This window comes from Zophobas morio, unplaced genomic scaffold (genome assembly GCF_036711695.1).
Source record: "Zophobas morio isolate AGI-343-1 ecotype UQ-CSIRO unplaced genomic scaffold, CSIRO_AGI_Zmor_V1 ptg000002l, whole genome shotgun sequence".
Classification (NCBI taxonomy): domain Eukaryota; kingdom Metazoa; phylum Arthropoda; class Insecta; order Coleoptera; family Tenebrionidae; genus Zophobas; species Zophobas morio.
Window position 1 is genome coordinate 18,738,473 of NW_026972107.1, and position 11,870 is coordinate 18,750,342.

Here is an 11,870-nt window from a genome sequence, read left to right on the forward strand (position 1 = left end):
ATTACGATAGTGATACTATCTGATAAGCCTAAACACCTCTGAAATGATAATGCGGTATCGGCAAACTTGTAAAGAGCTGTTAAATTCATTTTTATAAAATCCTTTTCTAGATTTTTTAATAGAATGCGATTGGCGGCAATGTTTCTTACAGGTCAAACGTCAAACTCAAACCTCAAACTATTTTTTGCATTTAAAAATGGAAAGTTTACTGTTAAACCAATGTTAAAGATATCAGAATTTTGACTTTAGGTAAACTGTTACTAGAATTATAATATTTTTGCAAATATTTGTTAAAATTGTATCTTGCAACTGCATGCGCTTCTCACGTAAGTTTGACTATTTTTTTGAGGTTATGCATTAATCTTTTTTTTTTTGTTGTAGTAATAATGCCGGTAGAGAACATTTTATATTCAGAAAAATATTCTGACGACCTTTATGAATACAGGCATGTGATTCTACCGCCAGATTTAGCAAAGTTAGTACCTCGGCCACATTTGATGACTGAAACAGAATGGAGAAATTTAGGAGTCCAGCAAAGTCCGAATTGGGTGCATTACATGCTCCACACACCTGAGCCCCATATTTTATTATTTAGACGACCCCTTTCTCAAAATAGTACAAACAGCTAATAGTTTTTAATATTCATGAAAGAAGTTATGGAGAGCTGATATTGCTTCAGGTATCTAAATACTTATGTGTTGATAGTTTTGTATATATGTGAATGTTATATAATTTAGTATTTTTATACCGAAATAAAATTTTGTTAGTTAAGATATCAGTAATTTTGGTTGTTTGTTTATCAAGTTCAACATTGTTTATATTTTTGTGTACGGTAGTAATCACTGGGAAAGATTTAATGTTTGACAAAAATTGAATACACAATAAAATTCAATTTACGCAGGCCAACAATAGCTTTGTCAGAATTTCAAAGCGTTATTAATCACTACCAGTGTTGCCAGAGTTAAATAGTCAAATTCCACTACAGGTTGATTTTAGAGCTGAAAATTATCATTTATAAACTCTGATGCCAAGTTGTCGTCGATAGTAACTTTGATGTTCAACTTTTGCCGTATTTAAAGGGGTTGTAGAAGAAAAGTGGCGGATTTAAGTTTGAAGGTAAGCGAAGAAAGATGTTGGTGCCTCGGTGGGAATCGAACCACACACCCCCCGCTTGCCGGGCAGGTATCCTGACCACTGGACCACGAGGCTGCTTATCTTTCTCCGCTCACCAACGTGTTATTGTGCTGCCACAAGTTGATTACTACAAAAATTTATCATCTTAAACATGTTTTAAGTCACTTGTTGTCAAAATAAGTTTACATATTAAGATAAAAATGCAAAATGTAGCCCCGCCCACTCGCCCTATTTCGATTGTGATGATTTTTTTTTTATTCGTCGTAAGCCAAGGAGGAGGAGCTTAACTGCAAAATCCTTATTTCTATACGAGAAATTTAAAACATGTTTTTGAGTATCGTGTTGTTCAAAGAATACTGTGATATGCCCGCGAAAAATTTTAAAAATTCAAAATTTGGCCTAACAAAATGGAACCCTATGTTGTGTTTTTGAAAAATGGCGGGATGCGTTCAGATGCAAATGGTGACCCCAAGGTTGGGAAAGTACCGCTAAATAAAACACAAAATTATTTATTCTTCCACTGACAAAAAAGAAAAAAAAGCTGCGTGCGAGGGTGACTCGTAACTTGCCCTCAGGCTGCCCAGAGGAGGCCAAACGCAATCGCTATTCAGCTCCAAAAAAAAAAAAAACTTTGAATGACTTGGAATGAAATCAAATTAAACGTTCTAAATCAATGCAAATATTTGAATATCGCACATATAATAAAAGGAAATAAAAATCTGAATTAAAGTAACTGGATGCAAATATACAAGTTATTACAGACGTGTGGTGGTAAATTTAAAATTATGGCAGTCAACAAGAGCACAACAAAAATACCTAGCACAAGCGGAGTTTAGGGCTACCGGTCGTGGCTATTCTCCCCCGTGACGGTGATTCTATCTATCGCAAAGCAATTCTCTATTACGGATAAGCCGTACGTGCAGGCCGTTACGGTCGCAAACTCGCAGTTGGGTCCCGGCTAAGTACAGAAACCGACAGCGTTACGTCATCTCGACCGTCCCTGAATTCTATTCTAATCTTCATCTTTTTTACAGACGGCACTAAAAATCTCGCCAGGTCGACTAGGAACCGCGCACTCCGCTTCTGCCGCGTATTTCGGTGTTATTTACCTCAGTTCCATTTTAAATGTTCCATTTCTATGACTCTGATATTGACGACAACTGAACAGGGCCGGCTTAACACGGTAAGCGAAAGATGCACCGCATCGGGGCGCCCATGACAAGGGGCGCCGAGCGGCGGGCGGCGCCTATGCTTTTGTGTTAACTCCATAGAAATAAATTAATATTAGATTTGTATTGAATCACTACGTACAAAATATAATAGCAGGAACGGACCAAGGCGCCCATCGAAAACTTTTCAGAAAAAGCTACATTTTAACATTCCGCTATGGGAAGTGGTTCACCAAAATAGGTCATAAAAAGTCAATTCCTGGCACTTTCTGACTATAATAAGTAATTGAAAAAGAGTGCGCCTTTGGGTTGGGTGATTGGACCTTTAGATCAATACCGACAAAAAATACCAGATTTATGATTGCATTATCTGGGTAACAATTTGACAAGACAGCGGTATGACCAAAACCAGATGTTTTTCTAACATTTGTGACGTTTGTTTTTACCATAAAACTCCTTGTCGGCAGAAACTTAAAAATTTTATTTTCCAAGTTTAGTCGGCTGGTTGTGGTGGTTGTTCAAACAGTTTTGTTATATTTTTCACTGTTCCGATTAGTAGTCGAATTTGGTTTTGTGTTTCATTCCGTGGCTGTTTGTCATCACTAATTTTAAATTTAAATTTCGATTAACATTGAGGAAAGTCTAAATTAAAAATAACTTTGAAATCGTATCAATTTTACAATATTAAAAATTGAAAAATGTTTGTAATGTAAAGATTTCTAATACTAATCTCTAATCTAATAAGAATCTTGTCCCATTGGGGCGGAATTTCCAAAAATTCTTTCTCAATGGGTGCTTATGACACAAAAGAAACCTACTGTCCAAATTTCATGTTTGTAGTTTCAGTAGTTCAGGCTTTGCGTTGATGAATAGGTTAGTCAGGACAAACACTTTTATATATTAAGATTGATTCATCATAATCTTACGTATGTTTGTTAATTAAAAGTATCTCTCTACAAACATATGTGATTATAAAATTTTGTTTGTTTTTTTTTACAAACCGTTTTTAAAGGGCGTTGAACAATAAGTTGCATCGGGGCGCCTGGTCCCTTAGAGCCGGCCCTGCAACTGAACAAGTGTTAAAGTTGCAAAAAGAGCAATAAACAACATTTAAATTCGCCATACAATATTGTGAAATTTTAAGCAACAAATAATTCTTATTTGAAATTAAGATTGGACATCAAATAATTGATATGATTGAGCATTCATCAACAAAATATTTACATAAAAAAAACTAGCAAAGATTTATGTTAACGAAAGATTTGGTGTGAAATAAACTTGTGCAAATAAAAATATTACGTGAGGTTAAAATTGTAGAGCATGGAAATTTACGATCAATTAAAATTATAACTACAACCAAGAAAATTACTGAAGTTAAAATTGTGAGGTAGAGAAATATTGTCTGAGGTGAAAAATTGCAAAGCTAACAAATTTATATGAGATTAATATTTTCCATACTTTATCAACAAATCAAACATAGAATTTACATTATGTTAAATTATGTCTTGATCCAACTGATTGGTTACTTAAAACAATTAGCTTTGAGAGTTCATAATATCGTGAACTGCTTACCTCAAACAACACCTTCTAGACATGTCTCTACATTTTTTTTTTCTTCTACAACACCTTCTAGACATGTCTCTAGAAGGTGTTGCCTCAAACAAAACACATAGTAAATAAACACAAAAATATCCAGTCATCGTTGCGAGGAAAAAGCCTCTCGGTGATGTAATTTTTAACGCAGCGAGGAAACGCCTCGGTGATGTAATTTTTAACGTTGCGAGGAAATGCCTCGGCGATGTAATGATGATAACGATGATAATTGCCTAAGGGAAGAAATTATTCCCCAGTTCACGATATTTTGAATTTTGTTAATTTAACTGCCGTTAATGAACTATTAGCAATCTTGTGTGAAGAATTAAGTAACACTTACGTATTAGTATCCAGAAACTTATTCATAATTAGACAAACAAAATCAAACGACTCCTGACCAGTGGCGGCTCCCCGGGGTGGGCAGGGTGGGCAATGCCCACCCTATTTGATTGTTTATGATACGAAGTAAAATATTGATTTTTTTTCTTTTTTAAAATATTTTATATGTATACACAAATAATTATCGTCGTAAACATCATTTAAGCCAACGGATTTTCTTCATTACATCCCTCAGTTTCCGCAACTGAGAAATTGCAGTTGTAAAAAAGTGCGTCAGATCTCGGCGTTATACGGTTCATGTGAGGATGGGCTAGTCCACCCTGGTCCACCCTCTTGATTATAAGCAACGACATACGTTCGGTTTTCTATGTACGTAATTGAGAGTAAAGAATTCGAAACGCGCGTCTTTGCATATCCGTGTTTTCTTGCCTCAAGCGGGGCAGGACGCCCTGGCCTCAACGTATATCTCAAACGCTGCAGAATCGGATCTCTCAATATTCGCTTCAAGGATTCAATAAATTAATTTCGATTTTTTTAATTCTTCTGTATTGTAAAAGTATAGAGGTAATTATTTTTATTACTCTATTGAAATATGGGTAAGGTAGTAAGGAAAATAATGTTATGCGAAAATTCTTGAATACTATTGTTATAGAAAAGAGTAACACCATAATAATTAATAAATACTTTTTCATATCAAATGAAAATTTGTAATAACCATATTCTTGTATTATGACACCGTGTAAACTTTATAATGAATTATAAATTTAAAAATCCGAATAACCAATGATAAGAATAAGTAATACATTTATTATTGCAGTACGTATCTGACATGTGTATTTTTTTATTATTACATATGCATTTTTGTTTCATAAATATAACTGTAGCAGAGTCAACAAAAGTTAAATATACGCTTAATTTATTGACCCTTTTCCTGTAAGCAAAGTGAGTAGACATTATATAAATTCCAATGATACAGAGTGAGATAACATCGCGCAGGCGAAGTCAGATTTTTGAAGCGCCAAGTTAAAATTAACCAATGAGCGATAGATTACGCATGTGTAGCTGGTTGCATTCTGTCAAAGCGGTTTGTTGTCACAGGCCTTTGCTCTGCTGCCGGAGTGCCGCATACGTGGTTTTGAAGATGCGTGCGCACGGAAAGTCACTATGGAAGTTTTACGATCTTACAGGAAAAGGGTCAATTATTTAATTCAGACTGTCCGCACAGGTTTGTTACGCGTTCGTTCTAGCATGGGTGGGCAAATCCACCCTGAAAATCGGAAGCACTCGGCATGGTTCGTCCTCGTCGGAGACACGACTCAATTGAATTCAGTCAGATCAGAAACTGCAGTGTGGAGAGTACATTTAATTATAAAATGTAGCTTATTCAAATTACTAAATAGTTAGGCGGGTACCAAAGTAGGTACTTTCTAGCAATTTTTTTTAATGGCAAATCCTACTGTAACCTGTGCAAATAATATTAGAGAGGTGGTAAAGAAGGCATTAAAGACATTGAGTTTTTGTTTTTAATAAATAAATTCAGTAGTATGGAACTTGATATTTATGAATTATTTGTTTATAAATTAAGATCATGTCCCGAAATGAAACAATTGGTCATCACAAACTCTCGTGGCAGTAATAAAGGCTTTAATCAAAGTTCGGACAATAAATATTACCTACCTATTGGTTGATCGGTAGTGAAACAACAAACAAAACTGTTGGAATTATCTGCTATTTAACATAAAATTAAATTACGAACACTTTAGAATTCCACAAGAAGAGCGATATAAAATATATCGCTACTGCTTTACAAAAACATGACCAATCTGAATAAACGAAAATTACTTGGAAAACGAAGTGAAACTATAGAAAATTCTCTTAAATTCGGCGTTTATTCGATATGATAATTTTCTTGACTACACAAAAACATACATTTCGGGGACAAGATGAATCGCAAATTTCTCTTAAAGTAAATTCGATGATAAATTTAAAAAGTTTTTTGGAGGAGTCTTTGGTAATTAGTGGTCTTCAGAACGATTATTTTGGAATTATTTTTATTTTATTTGTTATTGTTAACTTTGTTAGTATTTTGAGAATTTATGTTTTGTTTGATTTGGCATTTTTAATTTTGCTTTTACAATAATTTTCCAAACTGCTGCTTTTTCTAAGTGTAGCTTATCTCAAAGCTTTAAAATTTAATATTTTCTCGTCATGTTATTTCAAAATCTTTACATGTTGGGATCATTATTTGAGTTTACAGTTCTATAAACTCCTAACAAATCTATTTATGTGCTGAACCTTTTTTTTGCTCCTCTTTCCTCTTCTAGCAAGAGTCTTCGACGTTCTCGTTGGTTCTTGCTGACCGACATTGTAAGTAACATTTGTAAAATAATATATATGTAATATACATAAAATATTTGTTATATTATATTGATTGACATGCAGCACCAAAACAAAAACACGTTCTCACAAAAATGGTTAATTAGATATATGTATATATTTTTTTTCATACATGTCATAACCTACCTATAATGCTTTGCCCACCCATCAAAAATCACCACGAGCCGCCACTGCTCCTGACTAAGTGAATTTCATGAAATCTCCTAGAAAGTGTCTGTCTAAACGAATCTTATGTCTTTTAAATTGTGTTAGAACCAGTTAACGATTAAAATCCTAACCTGATCGGTGAATTTACAAACAAAACAAATTTAGAGTACGTGTAACGTCGGTCGAAAATTAGCACTTTTTTCGATTAGAAAGCCGCAAGAATTAGCTACACGTGTTGGGGAAAACTGGGCGCCTGTGTTTAACGATTTTTTTGGTTGTTTTTTTTTCAAATTCAAATTATTCAAATGTGATTTCGCGCCGCTGTTAATTAATTTCAGCGCGAAAATTTGATTCAAATTTGGTCACCACAATACTATGTATACATATTAAGAAAAAATTAAAGCCAAAGATGTACCTGCCCTGATCTAAATATGTAGTAATGAAGTTTTCATTTGTTGCCAGACCTAGGGGCGGATCCTAATTGCAAAATCCATATTTCCCTACAAAAATTTACTATTTTAAACGTCCTTTAAGTTTGTAAGAATAAAAAAATCATCACAATTGAAATGGAGTGGATGGGCGGGGTTTATTTTTTTGCTTTTTTTTTCTTAATATACATAGTATTCTTTGAACAACACGATACTCAAAAACATGTTTTTAATTTCTTGTAAAGAAATAAGAATTTTGCAGTTAAGCTCTTGGTTTACGGTGATTAAAAAAAATCATCACAATTGAGATAGGGCAGGTGGGCGGGCCTACTTTATGCCTTTTTGTTTTGATAATGAAACTTGAAACTTAAAACATGTTTAAAATGGAAAATTTGTTTAAGGAAATATCGATTTTGCAATTAGGCTCCGCCTCATGGTTGCAAAATCCATACTTCCTTGCAAAAATGTACTATTTTAATCATGTTTTACGTTTTTTGTTGTGAAAAGATGGTTATGTATATTAAGAAAAAAAAGCAAAATATAAGCCCCGCCCACCCACCCTATCTCAATTCTGATGATTTTTTTTATTCCTCGTAAACGAAATTACCATGTGAAATAGGTAGAACACACTACGGTCACCTCATTTGCATACTTTCTCAACAAGGGTTTTAAATCCGTCTAATCTATCAGTAGTGGCCAACCCCCATCGTAAATCATACACTTTCTTGGCTCTTTCTTGACGAAAGAAGATGTTTGGTTGCCTACATTTACAAAAAATGTCCTTCTTAGGTCTTGCTTTAATCAACAATAACTAAAAAATGGATAGTTTAACGAAAAAATAATTTCTATTCCCAGGTGCGCAATATATTATCTGCACTGTCAGATTTTTTTAAGCCAAAATACGTTATAGCTTTGGCTCAAAGAGAAAAAGAGGTTTTTCTGTTTTTATTTTTAATTAAAAAAACGAAAGCCTTTAATGCAATATAAAAACTATTTCCATGAAGATTTTCGTATTACGAACAAGTAGATATGTCCCACAAGTCTTCAAGTGCTATAGGAAGGATGATATTGGAAGTGGCGTTTTGCCGTATTTCAGCATATTTTAATGACTGTAAGGAGGAGCCTTAACTTCAACATTATTATATTATTTATACAATTCCTCTAAAAATTAGTCTTTGATGATGTGATATAAGTGCAAAAAAAATCCGAACACCTTGAAAACGTCAATATTTTTAAATGAAATTTTATACACACATTGGTTGTTGTATAAGTAAGAAATGATGAACATATGAAGACAATTGAAGAACTTTTACGTCATTTTAATTTTTATTGTCCTGATTTGAGGTCTAGCAATATGGGGCTGTTCTGTAAAATTTTGACGTTTTTCGGTATTCGATTTCGACAATTTAAATTCCTTAAAAAGCCGTTAACATGCCCCCAGTGCGAAGACGTCTTCAGTATTCACAATTAGGTGACTTTGATAAGGGTCGAATAATAGGCATGCATGAAGCAATATTGTCCTTTAGAGAAATTGCACTTCGTGTTAACAGAGTTGTGTCTACAGTGACGGAATGTTGGCAGGCGTGAAGTCAAGACGGTAGAAGACACAGAGCACAGAGCTGAAGGATCCGGGCGACTAAGAGCTACCACTGGGCGGCAAGACCATCGTCTGCGTTTGTTAGCTCTAAGAAACCGAAAGTCTACAACTCGGGCAATTGCCAACGAATGGTTTGCTGATGTTGTTAGACCTATAAACATGCGTTCCGTATACTACCGTATTAGATCTTTTGTCCTTAAAACTTACCACCCACACTTTGTTTTACCTTTAACACCTGCACATAAGCGTTAACGACTCGAATGGTGCAGGGAACGTAGTGGATGGGACAAGGAATGGAACACTGTTGCATTCAGTGACGAATTGCGCTTTTGTTTATCCATGCATGATGGCCGTATGTTAGTGAGAAGAAGACGTGGAGAAAGACGAAATCCTCAATTTGCTATGGAAAGACATGTACACCGCACAGTAGAATTAATGGTGTGGGGGTGCATTGCTTACGGTAGTAGATCTACGTTAGTGTTTATTAGGGGGTGTACGACCTCTCCGCGATATGTGGAAGAAGTGGTAGAACCACATCTGCTTCACTTCTTAAGAACGCAACTTGGGCTTGGTTTTGAACAAGACAATGCGCGTCCACACATCGCTAGAAACACTTTTAACTTTTTTGAAGAATATGAAGTGGAGTTATTGCCATGGCCTCCTAGATCTCCTAACCTCTCACCCACAGAACATGTATGGGATATGATAGGACGACGTTTAACTCATCTTCAGCGGCCACCACAAACTTTAAACGACCTGAAGCGTGAAGTATAAGCTGCTCGGGATGAATTAAATCAGGATGACATTGATCGACTCATTAGGTCCATGCCAAGACGTGTAAACGAATGCCTCAATAACAGGGCTGCTCCAACCCATTACTAGCTTAGGTGTTAATATTTCCATTTGAATTTTTCATCATTTACTAGTAGTAAGTAGTAGACTGTAAACCCAAAAGATTTTCAAAAAATGATTATTCTATCCAAGTGTTCGGATTTTTTTTGCACTTAGTATATTTATCAAATTCTTGGTTTTTATCAATCCAATTATAAGATAATGAGATAGTTGTGTAAGACCTTCAGTCAAGATATTTTTAAAGTCAAGTATATGTATGTTGAAAGCGTGGCTGAATATTTTCTACTATAGTACTCCTCAATGGCCCACAAAATCATAATAGATCTTTAGATTTGTTTTCACTATACAGAATTTGTAAAATACTAGAGAGGACGTATCTAAATAACATTGATTTTCACCTTGTAATACATCAATCGCGGATGCTAATGGTCGCATTACATCGACGTAGTAAATTAGAAATTCAATTTCAATATTTTTTTATTTTGGCTTTCCCAAAGCTTCACATACTTTATCTAAATGGATTGAAATCTGTAAAATCACCCCCACAGAATGGAACAAAGAGTTCCACCTTGTAGCACAAGGGACAGTCAATTTTCTGTGACATACATATTTTCAGTTTCATCAGAAGCTTTAGTCGATCTACTGTCAGCATTTCAAATCGCTGATAGTTTGCCAAAAACACTATGATAAATTTTTTCAAGATTGCTAGAACTATTAGATGCGGTTTTTTGTATATCAACTATCCATATTTTATTTAACCTGTGTGAGCAACATTTAAATTGTTTAAATAAATGGACATATATCATCCAAATCGTCGTCGCTATTTAATAAATTGAAATTCAAATCATGAACCTGAACGTCATCTTTTCCTCTTTCATTTCCTACTTCTATGTATTTGAGATGAGCTAGGCTCATTTTCATTTGTATTTTCGTTTAAAAAAATTTTAAAAGCTTTACAAAAATGTTTAGCATTATCAGTTACAGTACCGCTAATTTTATAAATATCGCTAATAAATTCTTGGTGTATGTTGTGCAGAATATTACCAATTCGATCGTGAGTGTAAGAATATTTAATTTTGCTACAAGCTAAAACAAAAGATTTCCTTTCAAGAGATTCGGTATCCATAATATGGACCCTAATCCCGAAAAAGCTTTTATTGTTTTTTGACCAAATATCTGCAGTGGTGCACAGCAAATCTTGAGTTTCCATAATACTCCTTAGATTACGCTTACAGTTCTCCATGTGATTTGAAATTTGTTTTGACAAAGTTTAACGGCAACCAGGTTTAAATGCACCGTTAGAGACGACATGTAACATATTTTTGAAGCTTGGTTTATCAACTGTAGAAATTGGCAGCATTTCTTCTAATATGTACACTGTAAAACTGCTGCATTGAACTAAAAAAAATCATAATATAGTATCCAGGTATTTCTAATTGATCTTAATTTGTATCGCAAATCAAATATAGAGGTAATTCTTTACCTGATCAGAAGAAATTGATTTTCTAGTCGAATAGGCTAATGAATAATTAAGTTGTTCAAAAAGTCCACTTTATTTGGATGTTTTCTCTGAAAATTAAAATAAATAAATAAATTAAGCTGATGTTTTGAAATGTTAAAAAATCAAAATTGGACTTGACTTACCCTTATATGTGTTAAAAAGTTGGTGGTTGATTTATTGCAACCGTTTATTGGCACTTCGCTTTGATTTTGTCACCATTGACTTCAATTCTTTTAAAAAACTCTGATTTAAAGATAGGTGGCAAATTATTTTATATACACGTCCTTGTTACCTGTTACTTTTGCAACAACAAATTACCTGTTCCTTTTCTAAAACCCAATAAAATTTAGAAAAGACTGTTCAAGAATGTAATTAAAAATGTAGTTAAATTGTAGTTAAAAATTTATCAGAATTGTAGTTGAAATACATTTCAACTACAAAAACGAAAAATGTAGTTATATAACTTCACCGACAGTAGTTGAACTATATTTTTAACTACTTGTAGTTAGCTATTTAACAACACAGCTTATAATTTATAATAAACGAATCTCCTGAAAATTTTTACTGGGCACAAATGACATTTCTTTCTCGCTAAATTTTATCTGTGATTTAACTCTTTTTTTAAACATGATGCTTGCTTTTCAGGTTTTTTGTTTTATGTCAATAATAATGAAGTGGGAATTTGTCAATTTTTTAAAAAGAAAGCCAGTAGA

General features: G+C 33.9%; 1 protein-coding gene across 2 annotated transcripts; it reads left to right on the top strand.

The window, feature by feature from the left end:
* Positions 1–58: 58 nt before the first annotated feature.
* Positions 59–782, top strand: LOC135129657 (cyclin-dependent kinases regulatory subunit-like). 2 transcript variants are annotated; one of them, XM_064056888.1, is made up of 2 exons: positions 59–326; positions 382–782. In XM_064056888.1, exons 1-2 carry the CDS (start codon positions 314–316, stop codon positions 627–629), a joined length of 261 nt encoding a protein of 86 aa, XP_063912958.1. In that variant the 5' UTR covers positions 59–313; the 3' UTR covers positions 630–782. The 2 variants fall into 2 exon arrangements, with proteins under 2 accessions (XP_063912958.1, XP_063912966.1); XM_064056896.1 differs by having other exon boundaries at positions 59–249.
* The last annotated feature ends 11,088 nt before the right edge of the window (positions 783–11,870 follow it).